The sequence below is a fragment of the Numida meleagris genome, chromosome Z (assembly GCF_002078875.1).
Source record: "Numida meleagris isolate 19003 breed g44 Domestic line chromosome Z, NumMel1.0, whole genome shotgun sequence".
Lineage (NCBI taxonomy): Eukaryota > Metazoa > Chordata > Aves > Galliformes > Numididae > Numida > Numida meleagris.
Window position 1 is genome coordinate 53,584,586 of NC_034438.1, and position 24,841 is coordinate 53,609,426.

Here is a 24,841-nt window from a genome sequence, read left to right on the forward strand (position 1 = left end):
GTTATTTTAATGCCATAGTAACATCACAGTGGCAGAGTTAACTCTTTCAGGTTCTCATTAGAAATTCAGTTGGAGTGTTTAAAGTGACAGTGACTTGATTCATTGAGCAGTAGGAAGAATTATTCCTCTGTGGCCCTGAGCCAAACAAGTAATCTTTTAATAAGGCATGTGAAGTCACTGCATTCCTTTATGAGAAGACCAAAAAAAAAGCAAGTTCCAAAAAAATGTGCTTAGGCAACTAAAACGGGCCTAACTTGGCACACAGGCACAGCGTTTCATGTCTCCTTATGCACCTCAGTTCCCTTCTCACATCTGCACCTGACCATCCCCTAGGGCTCTCCTCCATTTACTACCCCACAGGGTGCTGGACGAGCCAGAACAGCTCCTTGGACCATTTCACTATGGTGGACATCACTCAACATCTAAATAGCAGCTTTTGGAAATCACATTCATTCTAATCCTCAGGGTTGCTCAGGAATTCTTTCCTTTAGTCACTGCCTTGATCACGTCCCCTTGCTGGACTGTCTGTCCCTCCCAAGCATTCAAGAATGTGTGCTTGTGAATGTTGTCCCTGTGATACACTTCTGCATCTGCAGATATATAACTTCCCCGTGTAACTTCCCTCAAATAAATGATTTAGAAAAATGTAAGCAGAGCTGTGTATCTGTTAGACACTCCAGGAAACAAGACGGGAGTGTTTGATGCCTGGTCAGCAGCACTAAGCTGTATTCGCTCCAAGTGGGAATGTGGAAACACAGGAGAGAAATGCAGATTTGTGGGACCTCTCTCCTTTATTTAGCAAACACATGTAACTGTGAGCCTACTTTACAGCCTCCCAGATAGCAAAAACACAGGGAAGTATTTTCATTGGTGGTGAGAAAATGTGAGAATATCTATTAAAAATGACAGTCATATTACTAACACATTTCTACTGTCAGTGATCAATGCATGAGTTATAAAACTCCAGTAACTAACTCTGAGCCTCTGTCTTCTCTCATATAGCTCTCTCTCTAGCTGAGATGAAATACCTCATTTTATGAATCAATCCTTTTCCCCTTCCCCACATTCCTATTTAAACATCTATATTTTCTCACAGTAACATGCATTGCAACTGAAATCGACACAACCATGGAAATTCCCAGAGGAACCTGGAGCACAGCTCATGTTGCTCTCGCTGCACAGGAAATGCAACCGTTCTTACTCATCCTTCCTCTATAATGAAGAGTCAGATTCATTGTCTTGCCCTGCTGAGGAGGAAATTGCTGCATAATCTCCTTCCATAGCTAGACAATCCTCTCTTTCCAAAGCAGGCTAAGCATGCAAATTCTCTGAACACATTTGATGAATTTCTAATCACAGTGGGCAAAATGACATGGCATAGGTGAGCATCAGTGATAGAAGCCTTGTGCTGGCTCCCTGCTCAGAATGTGTTTTCCTTGTGTTTCCACCCACATATTAATTGTGCTTGCTCTGAGACAAATAAATTGTAATCAGGTCGAACTATAGCCAAGCTTAAAGTCTGTGAGAAGACTTGGAAAAAACTACACACATCTCCTTCTCAGTGCTTCACAAAGGACAAAGAGATCCCCAGAGTCTCTCCATGTACAATGTTAAGTTGTCACTGTGGTGAAGGGAGTGTCTCCTGCCAGTCAGGATGTTTGCCTTCATCTCTTGAGCTACAAGTGGGACCTCTGCGGACAGCCAGGGGCAGGCCAAATGGCCAAATTATGCTGGAAGATTTTACAGACTTCTATGGTTAGATTCTCCTGTGTGAGAAATAGTCACTTTGTTTTTCATTTTTTTCCCATCTAGGAAAAGAAAAGAAAAAAGGAACTCTTATCTACCGCTGAGAAACAGCTATTTACCTAGACCCCTTCAGGCCAAAAGAAAAGATATGTCAGCTGCATGGAAAATAGGAGCACACATTCCCTTGCTGCACTAACAAAAACAAATGCTTCTTAAGTGAGGTCTAGTAAGCCTCTGCTTTAGCACATAAGCCAACTGTTAATCAACAGAGGACAAGGATGACATTTGCTGGGTAATAAAGCAATTCGACATCTTTCCTTGAAGGCTGTGAGTGCATCTTCCTCTCCCTTTTTCAGCCTTGTCCACAGTTAGAGAGAGCAATCAGTAAAGCATTGTCACAGTCTCGTGCTCTGTGTTCCTACATCAGTCACGTGCAGCACTACTCAAGGTGTCTGAAATGGCATGTAACTCCAGCCTCAGTATTTACTTACGCGGCTTGCTGCTGTTGTTTCTTGTCGATTCAGATAAGGAATGAGAAGAGGAGGCAAACCAAGTCTATGCTCCAGTTGGTGGCTTAGGGTTTAATCAGTGATTGTCCCTGACTGCGATGGCTCTGTTAGGTGGGACGGCACCCTCCCCATGTCACGGGGTGCCAGGTGGTCTGGCAACGAGGAACCTGACCCTCAGTGCAGTGTGTTGGTGCTTGCTACAGGAGTGGAAGGGAGCTGCAGCCAGTGGCCAAACAAGATCACAAGAGAGCCAAGATGCCCCTCAGGTCTAACAAGAGGAAAATTAGGAGTCAGAAAGGCTAAGTTTCCCCTCGTGGTTGCGGTTAGAAGGAAACTAACTTATCAGACACATCATCTTTCTGTTGTGTCTTTCCAGCAGCAGTCTCTGAGGCATCAGCTGCTGCACGCCGCCCGAGACTGGCGGGCCAGGTAGACAGGGTACAACCGCACATGATCAGCTTGACCAGCTCACAGATACAGTGCAATTCAAGAGCTACAGCTATTTCAGTTTTTACAGGAAAGACTCAGCATTCTGTAATTTCTCCCTTTTTTCCCCCCTCATATGTCTCTAGGGATGGAAAAGGTTTAGTCTTCTTTTATCGGTCCGACTGAACACAATAAGCTGTCCTGCTTATGTTTCTCATGAAAAGCCCAGACTGAAGCTGGCAAGTCCCCAGCCCCAACTCTACTTTGTCATATTTAGAGTGACTGGTGTATATGAAAGACAGTACTGCCTGCAGAGACCGTGCTGAAAACCAGTGGGAATAGCTCCTTTCTGTAGAGCTACTAGAGGCCAAGACAGAAGCCATTGTCAGGGCTGAGGAAGAAATCTCAGGTATCAGAAAAATATGTAGAGCTCCTCAAAGACTCACTGGTGAGTGTTTTGCTCAAATGCAGAAATAGACATTGCCACATGGGTGATTTCCTGCAGTTACAAAAGGGGACTCACCAACGATGTGCACCACTTGATAGATTGATGGTGAGAGCTGGCTGAGACAAAGATTCAGCAGAAATGCTAGATCACGCACACAAGCTCTTTTTTGCTTAGGCTAGTTTTTCTGCACCCAACTACCACTGTAGCATGAAGATTCAGCAGAACTACTTGAGAGCAGCAAGTGTAAACAAAAATGGTCAACACGTTTTTGCCATTTTTTGGCAGCCCATGGCTTGGACAGGTACATTCTTTGCTGGGTAAGGAGCTGGCTGGAGGGCTGGGCCAAGCGAGTGGTGGTGAATGGAGTCACATCCAGCTGGCGAACAGTCATGAGTGGTGTTTGCCAGGGTTCGGTGCTGGGGCCTGTCCTTTTCAATATCTTTATTGATGACGTGGATGAGGGCATTGAGAGCATCCTCAGTAAGTTTGCAGATGATACCAAGCTGGCAGGAAGTGTCAATCTGCCAGGGGGTAGAGAGGTCCTACAGAAGGATCTGGACAGGCTGGATCGCTGGGCTGAAGCCAGTGGGATGAGGTCCAACAAGACCAAGTGCCGGGTCCTGCACTTTGGCCACAACAACCCCCGGCAATGCTACAGGCTTGGGGCAGAGTGGCTGGAAGACTGTGTAGAGGAAACAGACCTGGGGGTGTTGGTCGATGCTCGGCTGAGCATGAGCCAGCAGTGTGCCCAGGTGGCCAAGAAGGCCAATGGCATCCTGGCTTATATCAGAAATAGTGTTGCCAGCAGGAGTAGGGAAGTCATTCTCCCTCTTTACTCAGCACTGGTGAGGCCCCACCTCGAGTACTGTGTCCAGTTTTGGGCCTCTCACTGCAAGAAAGACATTGAGGCCCTGAAGCATGTTCAGAGAAGGGCAACAAAGCTGGTGAGGGGTCTGGAGCACAGGCCTTATGAGGAGCGGCTGAGGGAGCTGGGATTGTTCAGTCTGGAGAAGAGGAGGCTCAGGGCAGACCTTATTGCCCTCTATAACTACCTGAAGGGAGGTTGTAGTGAGCTGGGGGTCGGCCTCTTCTCTCTTTTAACTAGTGACAGGACGAGGGGGAATGGCCTCAAGTTGCACCAAGGGAGATTTAGGCTGGACATTAGGAAATACTACTTTTCTGAAAGAGTGGTCAGGCGCTGGAATGGGCTGCCCAGGGAGGTGGTGGAGTCACCGTCCCTGGAGGTGTTCAAGAAACATTTAGATATAGTGTTGAGAGACATGGTTTAGTGGGGTTATTGGTGGTAGGTGGATGGTTGGACTGGATGATCTTGTAGGTCTCTTCCAACCTAGCTAATTCTATGATTCTATGATTCTCTGCTTGTTTCCCATTCTAGAAAGTTAACTGGTGCCCACTTTTCCTTAAACACCTTTTTTAAGAATCCTTTTCTTGCTAGTGGTCTCAGTATTTTCAGTAGTCCTTGCCAGTTTTTCAACAATAGCTGATGTGTTTCTACTACAGCTTCTTGCTCAGATCTTTGGAAAATTTGATAGCAATCAGTATATTTGGCTCACTCATTTTTGACTACTTTTTCTCCATCCAGAGAAGATTCTCCATCCATTACTTCATCCATATTGCTTTTGGGCTGTAACTGTGAATAACAATCCCATATTGTACAAGACATTTACAGACAAAAAAAAGAAAGTATTGCTCAAGATGAAGTGATATACTGAGTGAAAACCCTGCCCATGGCAGGAGGTTGGACCTTGATGATCTTTAAGGTCTCTTCCAACCTAAGTCATTCTATGATTTCATGATTCTATGATTCTGTTCCTAAGGAACATATTCTTATCAAATTCAAAGGTAAGAATTCCTCCCCTGTATGCAGCCTTCTAGAATGGTGATCTGCTAATAGTGCCCATGTGTGTATAAAATTCATTTGCACATTTAAATTGAAAAACACCATTTGCTCAGCCTGCCTATAGCTCTGCTCTGTTGCTGCAGTAAATATGAGGTCTCTGATGCATGCATATTATTCAGTGAACATATAATTGCAAATGCAATCCACATCCAATTATCTGGAGTTTTACTGCAAATTTTCTACACATAACTTAATAAGTACACCATCACATAGCTCGTCAGGTGTCCATTTGGCTGAAAGAATTAGTAAGGTGCTGGTGCTTAGCTGCTGTCCTCTAGAGTACTCTACTTGCAGCACTGCAGCCAGCAAGGGAGGTTACTTACACACTTGGGGTAGGGTGCAGAAATCATGGGAAAGATAGCAAGGATCTTCGTATCTAACAGAAACATGCAACTGGTTAAGGTACACAGTCCCAAAGCCATGCCTAACTTTCTCTCTTCTGCTTGCAGGAAGGCATTTCAGCTTGCACGTAGCCCAAATGTGCCAGTTGAACAGACGCAGAGAGGGTTTCAGACTTGTGTTACCTCTCAAGAAGCCTGAGATTGATCCATTGCTTTTAGGGACTGCAGCTATGTTTGCCTGACTACTAGTCTACCAAAGAAATGGCCAAATCCATATTCACAGCATTCCTTCCCAGGACCTACCTTAATCTCCTTTTTCCTCCAAAGCAACAAACTTCTAAAGGAGTTACAAGCACCTACTCTCCAGATGTAGCTTGCCTATGACCAGAGACAGCAACTGACTCTAAGCTCTTTACATCAGAAAACTGAAACACTAGCTTTGCCTCAAAACAGACAGACACACATCCAACTGACCTCTGCTGCTGCTCCAGGCTATTCTTCTTACTTCCTGCAAAATTAGTGCTTAAGATTTCTCTAGCTCTTGCAGAGCCTGAGACAACTGTTATCCTTCTGTTTGTCAAGCAGTAGTTGCCATTGTGGCAACTAATGGGTTTTGTGTAGAACACTAAAACACTCAGGAACTCTGAAGAGCCTGCAGCTTGTTTTAAGCCAAAGATTTTCCTTTGGGAAATTGAAAGAAAGAGTTGTTCTAGGGAATTAATAAAAGTCATACTAGTAGTATAAAAACGATATTGCAAGGTTAGGCTGCAGTCCTGTTTCCCTATTTGTCCTGTGGAATCAGTGGAATTACTCTGTATTTGTATTGCTTTAAATAAAATAGAATTAAATATTAAGAGATTTAAAAAATATATCAATGCCAGTTTTGGACTCCTTTGGTTTTTTTTGAATGGTGAGAGCAGGAAGGATGGCATTTAATCTGGCTAAAGTACTAGACATTTAAACTTACTTTTTTCTTGGAACAATAGCTAAACTGTTGAACTGCTGCTCCAGGGCACTGGATGCCAGCACTTAGAAGATTAGAACAGAATTCTAGCTACAGCTAAAGAACATCCCCCGTTACTATATACAAAAACAAACATTTCAAATGAACAAAAGCCTCACATGCAGTTACGTCACTTCCAACTTGAGAATACCAGAAAAATTTTTCTGCTGCTGACAATTTGTGCCACAATTGCCAGCAGTAGATCCTCTGGGTAGGTTTCTACGCAGTAGGAAGCTGTGACCTTTGCCAGAGCCAGAATAACCAGTTAGGTTTCTGTCTGTCTCTAAAACTGACATTAGTGAAAAAATGCTCTCATACTTCTTTCCTGGAGTAAGGCTTCTCTCTTCCTTTGAAAAATCAACCATTGCAGTAATACTCCCTGGCAAATATGCTGACATTTTGGAAAGCTCTAGGGAGAATCTCTAAATACCTGTCAGACACTTGACTGCCTTAGTAAGAATCATGTTTCATGACTGTGAATATTACCAGAAAAATATCAGTAATAAAGTTCAGTTTTCCACTTTCTGAACCTCAGAAAAATAATGACCTCATTACCTTCTGAAAGGTTATTACCACCCCGTGTATAAATGCTAAACTTTAAGATAAGCTCAACAGCACATGGTCTTTGTAAAAGCTTCAGGCAGCAAAGGTCTGTCTGGTCAAATCCCCCCTGACTCAACATCAATGCTGAACATCTATAGCTCTGAAGCTAGGAGCTTTTCTGTGCTGAATAAACAAAACAGAAACAAATGAACAAACAAAACAGTCAAATGCTCGGGGCTGGAAAAACAGCTGTGTCCACTGTTGGCTTGGGACTGGACTGTACAAAGCGTGGTCACATCTTTCTGTACAAGATCACTTAAAAGGCTTTGGTACACGGACCAGATTGCCCAACTCATGTAGGGCTGTGGAATACTGTCAGCTGCTCTGTGCCTCATGTGGACATCTTGGAGGGGAAGGAGACAGGGCAGACTGAGCATGGGTATCTTTGTGCTGCTCAGTAACAAAGCTCTGTCCAAGGGCAAGTGCTGTGCCTGGCCTACATCTGTGTCACACACTACTTTGCTTCAGCTCTGCCCTTCATCTCAAACAATTTATACATGTTTTTTTTTTCATGTTCCAGTGTCTAAATTGTGGGAAGGCTGTGTCTTAGCACATCTGGGTGGTGGTTTTATGACTTGAACAGGGCTGTATGCTGAATTCTCTCTGATATGGTATAAAGGCACCTGGGAGTTTCTGGGAATTGCAACATCTGCTGGGATAATATAAGAGGACTGCTTATTGGAGTGAATGGAGATGAGCTGGTGAGGTGGTACCCATATTGCCATCTTGGGATAGGTCTCAACACACACAATATTTATAATGTGACCTGGGTGCCTTGGAAAGCAGCAGCTGATGAGGAGCAGAATAACACAAGGAAGCACATCAGTGATGGAGTGGACAAACATTGCTCCAGTGCTCCAAAACAATCCTCAGCCTCCCTTCACCTAGCACCTTAGGCTGTGCCTTTATGAACATCCACCATAAATTAGAAACGCCCAATGCTATTTTAGCTTGCAGTAGGGTTGATGCAGCTTGGATATGGGAGTCACTGGAAGTTTCTTCCCTTCCGACAAGCAGACCCCTACAGAAGGGAAAACCTGGACTTATTTTGCCAATAGATCTCAGAAAGTTGGATGCTGAGACTAACATAAATTATTAATAACACCTATGAGCTCTGTATATTTGTAGTAAAGTTGCAGTTACTAGCACTAAGAGTGGGCAATCAGGATAAGAAAATCTAAAGCAATACAAGAACCTTTCTTGCACTGTATATGTGTATATATAAGCATACACCTAATCAAACACACAGAGAAATACAAATATATATATTCTCCAAAACAACATATTGACATGCACCAGACATAAATCATAAAGGATAATTCCCCCCAAGGCGTAATTTCTTTTTTAAAAAACCAAAATGTGTGTTTTGTGCTCCTTACCATGCATTTCCATACCACTGCAGGTACAACCCCAATTCACTGACTAGCTAACTACCACTAAATACTTAGGAAGATGTACACCTAGAAAGACGATGGCTGTAAAAAGCTACTCTTTAATTGCTGCAGTGAGTACAGTGATTTGTTCTCATTGCTGTATAGGAGAATGTCAAGAAGAGCAGAAACCATTAGGAACCTATGGGAACATTTTGATAATGAAAGTCAGTGGAGATACAACTTTCCCACTTTGCATCCAGTTAGGAGAGGTTACCAAGAGGCAATTTGAAGAGATGTGGACATGAAAGATGTGTGGTAATTTCTTCCTGAGGCTTTATCTTGGCTCCCACTGCACTGTTAGAATATGTTAGAATAGGAACATGAAGGGAAATCATTGCTTTTTATTTACCTGCTATAGTCCAAGTGGAGTCTCTACTGTAACATAACACTGTGTGGAGAAGTTAAGGAGGGATTTAGTGATGGCTTTTCAAAGCCATACAGTTAAGGGAAGATCACATTTATGTACACAGCGCTCTGCCTATGGCTTTTGAAATGTAACATCTGTCATGCAGTTTGCGTCTTTTAAGAAGTATCTTATTGAGGAGTTATTTTTAAGCAACTGGAACTTATTCAAAGCCATAAACTTTCCAAGTTATTATTAGGATAATAGCATACATTTTTTTGTTCCTTTATCTACTGCTGCGCAATCATCTGTACTCATCTTCTAGAAACAAATCCAATTGAATGCTGAGGCTCTTCCAGTTATTAAACTGGAAGGTGCTGTCTGGATTCCTGCTCAGGAATCAGCAGAACCTAGGAGATCAATCAAAAGACTCTAAGGGGTACCTTCCCTTCCCTTACTCCTCTCTCAGAAACTTTGTTTCTTCTTCCTAGACAACAGCATCTGCCTTCTGTGGTTTACTAGAACTGAGTGAATTGGAGGCTCAGCATGAAAATAAAGCATCGGACCCAGTCTCTTGTCTTCTTTGTATTGCATCCATTTCTGCCTTTTGACAGATGCTTCCACCGCCTGACCACTAATTCAAAACAACCTTTCACCGAGCAGGGCCCTGCTACGCCAGACTGGTGTTGCTGATGCAGCCTAAGATCTCCCCTGGGAGAACGCAGAATAGAAAGCCCAGAACACACTATCCAAGAAAGCCAGGTATGCAGTCTTTTCCAACAAAGTAAGCTTGGTAAAACCTCCAGACATGCTGGGCAATTCAGATTGAAAATCTAAATGCCCTTTAGGGCTTTCCTCTTTCTTGGAACTTTCCGGTCAAAGCTGAAACTTGAACACAGAGGATTTTGCATTGTTGGTCTTACTTGGGATGCCTCAAGGGTAGGTGTGTATTGTTAGAAAATACACGGAATAAAAAGAGATGAACAGAATTAGTGGACTTAGGGTTAAGTTACTAACTGCCTGTTGTATTAGTATTATCCTGTACCCATGTAGCACTATTCATCTTTTTTTTTTTTGTCTGTTGTGGATATCCTTTTTTTCACACTTGCTCTGAGCTTTTTGACTCCCTTATGCTTTCCTACAAATGACTGACATTCCCGATTTCAGCCCAGCTAAGGCCATATCTTGATTTACCAATGCCTAAAATAGAAGTGTGCTGTTAAGGCCACATATTCCATGTTGTTTCCACATTCCAGCTGCTATTACTACCTGTTGTGTAGCTTCCTTCAGTACAAACTACCTTAGTGCCTTGAAAGATTGATCCAACACCACAAAGTATGTTCATAGTTACTACTCATGAAGGGTATAGCAGGTGAGGAATGGGAAGCCTTGAGCACCTGTTTTTATCATAGTGTCTCTCCAGGGACTTCCTTCCATGGAACAAACAGCAAACAAAAGACCAAGATCAGACCACTAACACGGCTCTGTGATATAAGCTTGCATCCTCCAAGTCAGCATAGGCTAAGCTGGCAAACCAAAAAGACATTGATTTTAGTCGCTGCTGGGCACATAGTACAGGTAACTTCAGCACTGTGTAGAAACGAAGAGAATTAGGCTTTTTTTCTCTTCCTCCCACAGAGATACATTTTCGAGGAGGTTTACACTTGGGTTTGAGTTGGAATCTTTGAAATACAGTTTTGAGAAACATTTAACTTCTCACTCCTCCTGCTGAACGATATGAAGAGTTTCTGTGTGAATCTTGGAGTGAGGAGAAGATCCACAACATGTTAGAGGCAACAGGAGGTGCGTCTGCAAAATTTGTGCCGGAATAACACAAGCTCAAGGCTCCTTTACAATATGCATGACAGCAGAGTGGTCTTCCCCATGCTTGGTGGTGCTTTTTTGATGTAATCCATGACATTAAGAAATCACAGTCTGAAATAAACCATTGCCTTCACCATTATACATACATACTTTTAAAAGCTACGTATGGTTGCATCCTTGTACAGAAAACACTATTGCTTCATTGTACAGAAATGCTGAGGCACTGGCCTTATAGATTTATACCTGTATGCACAAATATAAGGATAGCTAAAGCCAATGTCCTTAAAACCCTTCCACTCTGTAGCTCTATTAAAGCTCTACAAACTATTCCTCTTATTCTTTTATGACTGTTATGTCAGCTTCTTCCAATTTTAATATTGCTCATACTCATTGTTGCCTTTGACCTCCATGACCTCTTTGAATGAAAATAAAACCAAACCAAACAAAACACAACAAAAAACAGAAACCAAAGTACCAAAAAAACACCCAAAGAGCACAGAAGAGAACTGACTTTCTATTAGCAGTGACGACTCAGAAGTTTGACATGCCCAGCCTTTCTAGCTTAGTGGCCTAACCTCGGGTCCTTAATGCCAATCCAAGAGCAAGGCTGGGGAAATGAGAATGCAGCTACAGAGAACCTTGCAAGATTAAGTGTTTTGGAAGCAGACGTTTAATGTCACACCACTCTTAGACCAGAGTCACACAAAGGCTGAAAGCTGTATCTCTGGGAAATGTTATTTATTCAAGAGTTTGCCCTATCTGCAAAATTTAAACACAGGAAACGGGATTTGTCACGCCAAATCAAATCATAACAGCACTGAGATTACCACTGTGCTCTCCATTGTGATTAGTGCCTGCTGTGGAGAAAGAAATTAGAAAATACTGCACTCTACACTGGGTTTTAGCAGGGGACCTATACCATTTACGTAGCATTCCATTAACCAGGAGACTTAAATTAATTTTACATTAAACAAGAACTTGAGAACTATTTATCTGACCTTTCCCATACTCACCCACTGTATCATCACAACAAAGTGAAGTTTTTTCTCCAGACATGATTCTTCACAATAGATAAATACATAAATAAATGGAAAGAATAAAGCAAAATAGATGAGATGGTATAGTGCTTTCCTGTGACCCACCGCCTCACCAAGACATCAGGTATATGGTTTTCCTGAAGAAGCAGCCTCTGAGCCCATGACATGGATCAGTTAAACGCCGACAGTTGAGGATGTCAGACTAAATTCTTGCACTAGCAGGAGTGGGGAGTCTTGCTGTGCTGGCATAACTGTAACCTCAGTAAATGCCTCCATCATCTGCATTCCTTCAGCTTTTTCAACTGGTTACAGTATTCTCCTCTTCCCATCCAGTCTCAAGTGACCTGGCCCTGCAACTGGATATTCCTAAAATGTTCTGCTGTTTCACTTGAAGATAGTTCCATTTCAGAAGTGACTGAGCTGCTACCACTATATCTGGGTTTCACAGCCAAGCAGGGGAGCTCTTTTGACTTGAAAGAAGCTAAACACATGTTCAACAGCAAAGTAGCATGTACTGCTTTTTCCTGCTCCTTATACTTGGATGCAGCACTGGAATATTAGAATGCTAGAAATAGACTTCTGTCAAACTGAGAACAAAATGAAGCCAAAAGAAACAGAAGAAACCGAGTTAAGGCAGAAGCTCTACACATATTGCATTTTGGTATCCAGTAAGGTAACTGGTCACCAGGTCACATTGTATCTTAAAAGAACTGCAGTTCCCATGGACCTCAGAAAGAAGGAAAGTCCTAAAAGAGGGGTTTCACTCTCCACTCTGCATTTTCTTGATCTGAAGATCGGATAGGATCCTGAAGACATGAGAAACAACCACACGAAACCTATTCCATGAGGATGAAGGTTTTTGTCTTCTAGAAATGATGAGTTAGTTTTGTACGGTTCTTAAACAAAATGCATTTTTTTTGAAAGTGGACTATGTCAGGCAACAGATAAACCAGTATGGGGGAGGAAGACTGTTCAGTTTAGCAGATGAAGGAAAGAAGTAACTTAACAGAAAATGAACTTGCCTGCCAAGACTGTAGGACATAAATGATTTACTGGCCAGGTTGCTTACCATGTAGATGCAAAATATTCCTATTAAAAACACTGTAAAAAAAAAAAAGACTCTAATACTGTGTCAAAGTAGGTTTTACTGGTCAGCATAGAACATTTTTACAAATCAGCTCAAGATTTTACGTGAGAAAATGTGACAAGCAAAAAGTATTTGTATGGTTCCTTGCTGTGTGCTGTATCTGCTTTCCACTTAAAATGTAGAGTGGCATTTGTTGCTGTGCAATGACAAAACACAATATTAAGAAGGTGTCTTCTTGTGCTGGGCCTGGAGCTCACAAGTCATTAAATCTCAAGAGAAAAGATGAGCAGTCCTAACCCATACATCCCTCCTCCAGTTAATCTTTTTTTAAAATTAAAAAATTAAAAAATATGCATAGGTTTTAAAGGCGTGAACAAAAATCTGAGGGAGAATAAGGTTAAAATAACCTCTGCAACAAATGACCAACAATGGATCTTTCTCTCCAGCCAAAAGCTAGAGCAACTTTCTCTGTACTCTTCCAAACAAGAAGCCATAGACAAGGTGAGGCCAGCCTTCCACCTGTTCTTCTATCAATACTCATTTCCCCCAGCAGTGCATCACATCAACGTGCTACAAAATGAAGAATATGTTCCAAGGGGATCCATCTTCGTGGTTGTTGGCTCACCATTCTGCATGAGTGGACAATCTGAACTGAGTATTGGTTTTGGACCAGGCAGGCTACACAAGGCACCCAGGCTTGTTGCTGGAAGAAGCATCTCTGCAGACATACTAAGGAGCAGCTCTTTAGTGGGCAGCATAAACAACGGCATGCAGATAATGTTGCAAGATGCAATTAAGTAAATCCTTCCCTCCCTGATGACCAGTCTGAAACATACTTCCACAAGTTTCAGCTCCCTCTAACTTCATTTCCTACCACTAAAAACACTCAGCTCTTGACTCAATTTAACCCTCTGAGCATGAGTTTCAGAACTGCTGCTGTTCTTAGAAACAGTAAGCTAAGGCACTGCGTCATGGATGGTCTATACACCTGTACTGTGATGCAGACAGTTCCCAGGCCAACAGGAGATGTGACGACCATAGACAGATACCCCAAAGTCCGCTACTTCCTTTCACTCACATATATTCCTGCAGTATTCCCCCATCAGGAGGCTGTGTGCAATGCTGATTGTTTTAAAACAGGAAGCCTCACTGCTTTTGAATTTTTTTCCAGGCATGTTCAAATTTACAGACAAGAATATAACTTTTTGGAACACTTTTCTAAAGAAAAGGAGGACTGCCATACATACGCTATTTTGCCTGTCAGTGAGAAGCCAAGATCCTTTCAGTAACATGTCCCAGAAGAGCAAAAAGACCAACACGTTTTCCTTCTCTAGTCTTGAATACAGTTGACTGAACCCATAAAACCGAGGCACTAGAGTGAAGCCTCAGATTTACTTTTTTCAGTGCAACATCAGAGCAATAGGAAATTGCAGGATCATAAGAGATGTGTTTTGGAGATCTGTAGCCCTGAAAACACAGGGACAAAAATTGTCTTCCATCCTCGCACTGTCCTGATGTGCTTAAGAATGATCTCTCTAGTTCCTGGTATTGAGAGCAGAAATGGGTCTAATTATGATCGATTTGTTCACTACATTCATCGGGAAATTAAAAAAAAAAAAGAACTTAATTGTTAAAGAAAATGAAAGTTTTAACCTAGCTTTCAGTATTACACAATGAAAAATAAACATATATGGGACAGTTCAAGGGGTGGGGTGGAAAGGAAGGCGGCAATCACTTCTACCTGACGGGGATTGTTAGCAATCACATCTCAGAAAGTCTCACATTATGAAACAGGACACAAAACCTTTCTCCTCCTCCCTTGGACTACTGCCTCATCCACTCATCAGCCTGTTGTGTGCAACTGGAAATATATTGTGGTCTTTTTCTTCTCCTTTAGCATGGAGGCTCACACTCTCAAAACAGGCTGGAGTTTAAGTACATACACACATTAAAGGGTAAAGGGACCTTCAGTTTTGGGATGTCTGTTGTGGAGTGTCTGGCAGAGACAGGATTTTTTGAAATTTTTTGCTCTGAATACATTGGTCACAGGAACTCTAAGAAAGCAAAGCCTGACACGCCTGTTCATTTGTGAAAGCTCCGGGCAGAGCACATATGTAATCACTGCTGTTCTCAGGTCCTTCTCAGCAAATGATCAACAGTGACTGTGCCAGTGTGTTCTCTGAAACATCTACCATTGTATGAGAAGTGGAAGGAAACAGCTTATTTTATCTCCCGTAGCTGTTCAAGATTGACAGTGACAAGTGTGGCATGGACATGTCCCACTGAAATTCAGAAAAGAAAAGCCCTAAGCAACTTCAGGACAAGTATATGGACTTAATTCCCTCACTGCTGTATGGTGTGAGTAGACATTCACATCTGTTAGCAATAAACATCAGCTCCCTCCTGCTTTGTAGTACCTTTGCTACACAGGACAGACAGCAATATCCAATGCTGCTCTCTCTCCTCTATTACTTATTTTAGTGAGTTGGATACAATTACTTCTGATAAACACCAATTCAACTGAGAACAAAGCAGAAAGAAATGACTGTTTTAAAATACTCCAGGAATTACTCTTACCTTCCCTGCTGCTGTGCTTTGGAGGAAAAAAAAAGACCAAGAGCATTTACTCTTCTTACCCTTCTGGCAGAAAGCTTTTTGATCATTTTAAATAACCTATCAGATTTCTAAAATTCTTTCAAGATGCACTTAAAACACTGATCAGCCTAATAGTTGAGAAGAAAATCTATAGAAATAAATCTTCTGTGTCTCACAGAGAATACCAGAAATGTTCAGAATTCGGTATCCAGGGACCTGGCTTAGATCATTCCCCTTTTGCTACTACAGTAGCTATGAGATTTAAGTTAAGGGCACACAGTATTTTATAGCAGCGCTGGAACAGTTGTGGTGGATGACACCACTGGTCAATCTCACCTGCCATGCCATTTCTGACAGCTACCAATACTTAATGCTTTACATCAACACCCTACCTCCTGCAACACCAGTGACCTCAGTTGTTTGAAGTGTCCTAGATGGCACAAAACCAGGCTGAGTAGGTGGTGGATCTGGGTCTAGTTAAAAGCTCTACCTCATGGTACTCAACAGTGGAAGTGCTTAGCATTACCACTGGGAAGCATCTTTCCCTGAGAAACTACAGATGAAGAAAAGAGTCACTTTCTTCACTTGTCCCAGTGTGCTCTCAAGATGAGCAGAGAGACAATCTCCTGTCTCTACCTCACAAGGGACAGGACAGCTCTTGCCCCCATGCTGGCTCTCTGTCCCAGCTGAGAGAAGATGCACACGAAGATGCCCACAATTTCCTCATCTTCTTCCCACTGGGTACAGGGAAAAGGGCCTAAGAAGCTATAACATGCACCAGCTAGCACAGAGATGAAGGGAAAGGCACTCTGGCTAAGAATGGCTGGACTGGAGGATGTTCCAGCCACTCCAGTGACAGAGTGTGTGGAAGCAGGGAAGGGAATTTCACGTGGGAAGCACTGGAGCAGTTTCCTCTTCCTTTGCCCTGCCCAAATATGCATTTGACCTTTCTAAAGGAGGGTGTTTAGCCCTCAGACTGCAAAGGACATGGATCTGAGAGTTATTCTCATATATATATATAAGAAATAACCCTTTAAAGATGTATTTGTAGGTTCAGGAATCCTATCCAGTCACTCCCAAGCCCCTGTTGTAGCTTTAGATAGAAGCACATTGTTTGCTGAGCTAGAGGGAGAAAAAGCATAGAGTCATATCATGGAATCATAGAATGGCTTGGGTTTGAAGGGACCTCAAGGATCCTCAAGTTCACACCCCCCTGCCACAGGCAGGGTTGCTAACTGCTAGATCAAGTAATAGATCAGGTTGCCCAGGGACCCATCCAACCTGCATCCAAGAGGCTTGCCAGCAATAATTTAAACAGCTTGTATGTACTTACAGGAGGAAGTATTTGTTCCTTCTGTTGAAGCTTGTATCCTAAGCATGGGTTCTGCAACACACAGAAGGTAACAACAAAGTTGTAAGAATAAAGACACAGCCACACTGTCATACTGGAGGAGCACAAACATCTTCCCCAAGAAGGACTTTCTTTTCTGACTTTTTTTTTTTAATTCTCTTTTTGGAGTAATCAGAAACCTGCTGAAGCAGAGGAAAAAAGTGAGATAGGTCCAGAAAGCAAAGAACTTCAAAGTTGGTACAGTGTGTCCTAGGCACACTGTGAATAATCAGTAATCAGTTACAGCAAAAATGCTCCACAGTCCTGGGAGAGAAGACCAGGAGAAAACTGGCAAAGAGAGAGCAAACTGTTCAGCTGTTTGCAACACCATCAGAGGAAAGTGGAAAGCAGTAGGTCTTGAAGATCCACATGCTGACCCAGGAGACGCTAGCTGCTTATCTTCTCATTTCCTAACTCCAAATGGGCAGTCAGGACTCCGTAACTATGGATAAGTACCTCTGTGGCTTAAAAGAGAGCAAGTCCTTGAGTGCTACGACCTCTGGAGAAAGCTGAAGCTGGAAGGGAGAGCAGGATGTGTTCCAGAGGAAAACTGGACATAGCACCAGACCCAAAGTGGTTGCAAATTAAAAAAAAGAACCATTCTCAAGATGGCAAACAATCTTGTAGGACAGCTGAAGGAAACAGACCTCAAGGGAAATCACACAAAGGAAGCACTAAGAAAAGTTAATGAAAGAAGCATGCCAGCCTCGTACAGGGGTTGAACCTCCCGCGCTGTAAGAAACTGAACCGTGCAGCAAAACAGGGCTAGGTGTTTGGGTGGCTGCACAGGCTTTCACTGTCTTAGAGTCCAGTGGAACGTAGTGTCATGCATGAATACAGAATTCAGAAGTGTGCTTCAGGAGTGCTGTCAGGTGGAAGGAAGTGTCTGGAGGGAGAGCAGTCAGCTTGAGGCAGCAGTGTGACATGCCACTGAGAGAGGGGCAACCAGCCTGCGATCCCTAGGAGCAGGTGAGGCATACAGCATGCTCTTTAGTGAAATATTTAGCAAGATGTCATGCCAGGCAGAAAAGGTAAGCCTGCTGCTTAACAGAGTCAGCTTTTAGCCAGAGTAAAACCACACTTGAAAGCTAAGACTGCTCTGTAAGCCCTCCTATCAACACCTGGTGATTCACACATGATCATTCACTACAGCCAATCTCCAACTGGAGAAGCAGCACACTGATAATTTATTTGCATTTGCAAGGTCTGGAAAAAATAACTGATGCTCAAGACCTCAGATATTATCAGTCAGCAAGAGAATGCTGCAATGGCAGGGAAAGCAGAAGTGGTCTGGACCCAGGCACCAAGCTGGGTTTGGCACTGAACAGATATCTGATCCAGCCACACAGCAGAGACCTATTCAGAACACCAAAGAGATGCACATTAGAAGATCTCATCATGCAGCCATCGAACTTTTTACTCTCTGCTCTCTTCAAGCCAACAGCATGATGTGCCGCTTGGCACTGCATCTGCAAGTGCAGTGGATTTATCAGGAATGCAGCCAGCCTTTTGAACATGCCTGCCTCCTTCCTTCCAGTCAACAATAGCAGTAAAGAGGAGAGAGAAATGTAACAGCAGGCACTGGAAGGGACACAGGCAAAGAAATAGACCACTCGTGAACAAGAAACATATTTCATGGGAAAGAAGGGAGCAAAGTGCAGGGTCTGCATTCTTGCTGCAGAAGGGGGAGCACAGTGGAGTCAGTGACCAGCATGTCACCTTCTTTGAACAAGAATGGTTCCAATGGTTACGGGACACTTGCTATTAGCTATGTGGTCTTATAGATCCCCAGTGAAGCACTGGTGACAGGCTCCACAGAGAACATGAAAGAATATGGGCACATCCAATGGCTTTTCTGTCAGGCAGTAGTGCCAAGATTTCAGAAGTAGGTCGCCACACACGCAGATGCATCAAAGGGAAGGCTGCAGGCATGCTAAATGCAAAATCTGGCAATTGCACTGTTTTCCTTGATCTAGCCTACAAACACTGTCATCTCACACTAAAACCTGTCTCTGCCAGACATAGCCTTCTCAAAAAGCTAGCAGGACCCCAGTCTCTCTGCCAAGCAGGATACGTGCATCTTGTAAATCCTTGGGATGCTCGGCTTACGCACGTCTATCCACAACTCCATCAGCCAAAGTCAGCAGTAGAGACAACTGCTGGAATTGTGACCATATATAAAGTAACCCCAACAGTTAAAATAATGAAAGTGACTTCTCATTGCGGTCATTCCAGGAGTGACTCCAGAGGTGTAAAATATATAACTGCAAGCAGGATTCTGAAAGCAGAATTCCACCAACCTGAAAGGAAACCACCCAGTGAAGGCTCCTATTATGCCAAAGGCAGTTTTGAAAGCAGTTAAACTGTGGTAGTGTCTACCTCCACAGATCCTGAAGAGCTGTCGGGCTGTCCACCTAGAGCCCAGAAGAACAGAACAGTCTAGGCAGCAGTTTTTCTGTTGGAAACTGGTATATCCATATGCTCAAGTTCATGTACAGCTGCTAGGATTTACAGGAAAGGAGCAACAAGTGCTTTTTAAAACACAGGTCCTAACAGCTCTAATATGCTTTCATTTGGGCTGCTTGCAGGCTGACAACTGCAGGCCACGTTTTAATCCTCAGTACAACTCCAGGATATTAACAGGTATGCTTAACCCTTCTTCATTCATCTCTTAGTCCCTGAAGCATTCAAGGTCATAAGCAGGCTCTGAGGCTCTGGATGCAGGTGAACTGATGCAGGTGATAAGAAGAAGCAGTCTCACAGCTGCAGAAGCAGTTCAGGAAAAAACAAAGAGAATCAGAGAGGAAGACTCTATTAATGGAACTTACGTGAAGAAGTTTTTGTCCCTTCTGTTGATACTGGTATCTTGCTGGTGCTCTCTGGAAAACATAAGAGGCAACAAGAAGTTATAATGTGGAGCCAGGTGTTCCTCTAACAGCAATCAGCTCCAAAAATGGAGGAGGAAAAGAGGAAAAAGATGCTCAAAGAAGCAAGCTTAAATCCTGTTTCAGCTGCAGAGGCTGCAATCAGATATCAACTTGCAGAAGTTTTCTTTTGGGAAACAAAAAAGAAAAACAATAGTGTCTGCTGGTGGGACTGAAGAAGAAGTCTGCTAGTTCTCAATGAAGCCAGCTGATCAATCTTTCATTCTCCTCTGGGCATAACTGATCAGTGGCAACAGGAGAAATCACACAGATGGTTCTGCTTCTGGAAGGCGTCAGAGTGAGTATTCACTCCTTACGCTTCTAGAGAGTTAAATTTTGCAAAGATGTGTTCCTACTCGTATCACTTCAATTGCTGCTAAGTACATCCAATAATGTCACTTGCCACTTTAGTGAAATCTTCGAAGTCACACATGCAAATCCAGCCTCCCATGGGATGACTGCTGTGATGGAAATCAGTTGCTTTGCTGAAGAGAGGAGAAAAGTTGCTCTTCCATCCTGGTCCTATGGAGATGTGCTATTGCCAGTGACGCATTGCCACAGACTTCTTGCACTGGAGTACCCGTTTTTCTAATGACACCATCCACCTGTCTGTGCACTGCTGACCCTGCAAACCACAACCACGTGGAATTCCCTAGGTATGAACAAATTACTTTTCAATTCTATGCACCTCAGTTGTCTTCAGGTTCCGACAACAGTTTCCCACCTCAGATCTGTGCAGCTCGGCACAGTTTGAGTTCCATGGTTGAAGACAGGACACAAACGCCAGGGAAGAAGTCTTGCCTTGAATCCTCAAGGCACGCCAAGTATCCTCTGGTAGGCCAAACAAAAATGGTTTAGAAAAAGCCTCAAAAGAGTCACAGGAAAAGGCAGTTTAAGAAAGTTTTTCTTGTGTTCTTTGGTTCTGGATCAGGTGGCTCTCTGCTCGTGTTCTTCAGTGTGCACAGACTCTTGAACAGAGACAGAACCCAGCCCAACTGTCTTCCCCTCAGGATTCTTATCATTAAGCTTGTGTTGAGCCTGTGTGTTAATTTCTATCTTGTTAGTACTTTTCTCCTTTTTGGTCCAGTTTCCTTTGGCAAATATCTTGTTTGTCTGGGCAAGAGAGCCTGGTTTCATCTCATTAATGAGAGAGAATGTGCTATGCAGCATTTCCCTGATAGCCAGTGGTGTGTAGCATGGAAATGAGTATCACCAGTAACATTTTTAAGGTCAAAACCTTTGCACTAGGTTTTGGAACATAGTGGCCCATAGTCAGACAGCTTTCAGGACCATTTGTCAGCTGTGGAGGCAGTTTGCTGTTATGCACTAGGGTGTCTGAGCAATTAACCTTTCTTAGTCATAACAGAGATAGAACAGGTCTGACAGCTGAGCAGCTCAGCATCTGGCATGACTGGAGCAACCTTTTCTTTCCCAGTTAAAGAAACCATGCTCCATTTAGTGCTTGTGCTGAGCTTTCTGGAGTACTTCTTACTGCTGCTTCCCCAGGCTTAGCTGTGTCATTAAAACACAGGTGGGAAGTATCCCTTCTGGTGGAAACACAGCCAGAGCCCCCACATCAGAAATGTGTCAAGAAATATGCTTGGAAAACATGGCTAAGTCACACATTACCAAGCCTTGTTAGTGATTTTCATATTAGCAACATGAACAGTGGATGGTAACATCTGAAAGATGCAAAATTGTGTGTAGTGCTTATTGAAAGCAGCACACCACAATGGTAAAAAAAAGAGACATTTTACTTCAACAAGAAGGCCAACACAGTTCCACACAATGAACCAGCTGAAAACAAGATGAGACTGCTTGTAAAAGCTTCAATACTTGCCATAGGTGGAAAAGCCCAAGCATTTTTCTGCCATGGTACTTGCAGTTGCTGAAGATATGGAGACCACAGCTTGTTTCCCTATGAGGAGCAGCAACCTCAAATGCTCCGTCCAATTCTGTTCCCCGGAGCTTCTAGGAAGTGATCAGGTTTCATGAGGTGGCACTTCCTGAAACTGAATATGTTTGTGCTGGAGCTTTCTTAAGGAAAAATGTTGGGAGGATAGGCAAGAAATCCTTTTTTTGGGGATGCTTTAGGGGACAGGTCCCTGCAGTCTCTCAGTCCCGTCCTCTCAAGAATGACCAGCTCCAACTCCTTCTGTCTCTTATGATGAGATGGAGAAGAACCCTCTGAACGCAAAAGGCAGTTGCAGTACCCCTTCTGAGCTGGGCATCTTGACCCATCCTTCCAGGCAGGGAACACTGCCTGGGCTGCTAAGAGGGCACAGCTCAATGCCCAGGCATCAAGCACTGGTGAGGGAGGCAAGAGGTCTTCCTGCTCAGAAGAGACTTTTTTTTTTTTTTTTTTTTTTTTTCCCAGGGATAATCAAATATCTAACAGCCATACAGCTGCTTTTGTGAAGAGCCCTCTGAATGCCCTTATAGCCCATTTTTCCCCCTGTAGTTTGCCAGAGGCTTAGCATAAAAAGCCTGCTTCAGTAAACTGAGGGTTTGATCTCATGGGTTCTAGTTTCAGCTTCCAAGATGGCTTGGAGGATCCTGACATGGACAATAACTCGAGCTCTGAGAGGGATTCAAGTGAGAGCTGCAAAAATGCTTCCTGTCATCCTGAGATTTGTTTTCTGCTAGTGACTGAAGGCCTTTGCACTGATTTTGTCAGTCAGACACATAGCTTCCACACATCTAGAGAAAAGGGAAGTATCTGAAACATCTGATACTTGTTCTACAGCATGCAGAGAAATGACAACATCTGTCTGGGAGACCCAAATCATTGAGGTTGGTCCCAGGCATGCTCATTTGCTCCCACTGAGAATCTGACCAATTATGTCAGCCAACTATGTAAAAAAAAACAAACAAAAACAAACAAAAAAACTGTGGTCCTAGATAACCTGTAACAATGTTAATGAAAAACACTCCTGCTTTCATGACATCTCAGATTAATGTATATGTAGGAAAGGACTTCCTTGCATTTGAGATGCTTCACAGTTTGCCATGTGCTCAATGGGTACTAGCTGCAAGAAACTGCTTTTAATTACTTATTTCTGTCACCTTTTGAATATCAGCTACTGGCTACCTTTAGAAGAGGAAGCCTATGCTCACAAGCTAAACTTTAACGAATGATGAATATCAGATCTCCGCTGGCTACTGCAGAACTCTGAGCTGCAAGTAGCACTGCAAGTAGTAAGAATGCAAAACCAGAAGTTTATTAGGCCACTGCCTGTGCAGTTCATGAATTTACCAAGGATTACCTCTGCCCACAGCTTAGTTACATGTAACCATCATCTGAAATGCTTCTTTTCAATTCAGGCAAGGTTGTCCCAGCCACCCCTACTAATGATTCAAAGCATGTTAACTCACTTTGCACATACGTGCAGGATGAGCACTCACACAATACCCTGCCACAATCCAGCAGCTGCAAACACTGAAGACTGCTGACTTCTGAAACATCTCTGCAGGAATCCATCCCTCTGCATGCTGAGCCATGCTGGGCACAACAAATCTCCTTAGTGCGACAAAGGATTTAGGTCAATGGGTTTTAAAGTGTAAGGCTGACACTAGATTCAGCTGTAGCTACACAGCACACTCTACACTTGAGAAAATGAGGTCACTTACCTAGTTATCTAGGTAAGATTTTTTGTGACCAACTTTTCAAGCATGTAGTTAAAAGCCTTGGTTGTGGTAGGAAGTAATTATCTCAGTGTTCTCTATTGAGCTAAGGTCTTATATTCATGAGAAAGGCATCCAAAAAGTGCACTGCAAGAATCCTCTGCCTGGCTGAAGAGACAAATTAGGTTGCAAAGAATAGCTACTAGCACATAACCAAACCTGTGTACAATTTATACAACTCCAGGAGTACTTCATGGCTCTCAGCTGACCTCAATTACCATCTTTCTTAGGGGAGCATACATGAATAAGAGTGAATGAAATTAAGAATGCAGCTCATATCCTGTGGGCAACTTACTCGAAATTTAAAAGGGAACAGAAAAGCTCCCACGACTTGTTCATAAGAATGCTAAACAGATTTTGCCTATTTTTACATTTGATGCATTTTTTTTTATCTACAGATGTGGCTCTACAAACGAGGCTTCATGTTCAGTTAAAAGGAGAAATGTTCCAAGAAAGTCTGTGTAGGTAAACACAGTGCACATCCTGTGTGTGTGTTTGTAGGTGTGTTCACATATAGTGAAAACTTACACAAGAACAAACAGTACAATTTTAAATTAACAGCAAGGACAATAAAAACAGTAGCCATAACAAAGACTGGAGCTATTGCATTGACTGTTACTATTTAAGGAAGAAAGTGTTATCATTTCTGGGAATGAGATTAAGGAAAAATAAAATGCTTTTCTCACTGAAAAAAAAAAAAAAAGAAAATTCTACAATGGCTTTATTGAGAAATACCCTTTTTTCTATGCTTTGGAACGGGGAATAGAAATCAGTTATCTTCAGATGCATCACCTTAGTGCAAAAGCTGTGTATTTTTCCTATTCTTTGTGGGGAAAAAAAAACAAACACATATGTGCTTTGTTCTTCGTGTGATTCTTCTTAATATTCATTGCTGGCTGATGCTAGAGATGAGGCATAATGTTAGACAGACCTTTGACCTGGCCCTAGAGTTCCCTTTTGCGGGAAAACGGCACAGAAGATGTCAACCAAAATTCATAAACTTTCAAAAAAAATCTAGGGAATTAACTCCAGGTTTTTCATACTGAAAAGCAATAATATCTTAGTGGAAAGAAAAATAACCTGATTTCCAGAAATATCATCACCTTATTTACCCTCAGTCTTAAAGCACACAGCATAAAGGAAAAGGAGGATCTGATAGCTCATAGACAGCAGGGGACACTTAATAAGCATGGCCAGGTGAGCATGCAGGTGCCAACAGTGTATACTAACTGCCTAATTAAAGGTAGGGTTCACACAGATGACCAGCAACCTTTCTGCCTATCCTGAAGAGTTTCACCCTTTTAAGAAGTCCACATTATTGTTTTCTACAGCTGTCTCCTGGGTTGTCCTGGACCCCAAAGTCTTCTCCATAAGCCCATTGGCAGGAAAGAAATAAGAGTTAAATAGTTTTTTTTTTGTTTTTTTTTTTTAAGGTTGCTTTCTTTCTCTCCCTCTTCCTCCAGGAACAGAGCAGGACCACACATATACAGGACCTGAATAATGACTACCCTTCAGGGCTCATTACCA

The 24,841-nt window shown here is 42.8% G+C and overlaps 1 protein-coding gene across 11 annotated transcripts in view; it reads right to left on the reverse strand.

The window, feature by feature from the left end:
- The window catches only part of NRG1 (neuregulin 1), a 384,342-nt gene that overhangs the window by 114,067 nt on the left and 245,434 nt on the right, over positions 1-24,841 (reverse strand). For 8 of the 11 annotated variants that reach the window (XM_021380039.1, XM_021380040.1, XM_021380043.1 and 5 more), the window contains 2 exons: positions 19,535-19,585; positions 16,650-16,700 (listed from right to left, as the gene is read on the reverse strand). In XM_021380039.1, the coding sequence (XP_021235714.1) occupies positions 16,650-16,700; positions 19,535-19,585 (102 nt within the window). Of the gene's footprint in view, positions 1-16,649; positions 16,701-19,534; positions 19,586-21,470; positions 21,619-24,841 lie in introns of those variants that run through there. The other 3 variants (XM_021380044.1, XM_021380045.1, XM_021380038.1) reach the window with 3 other exon arrangements.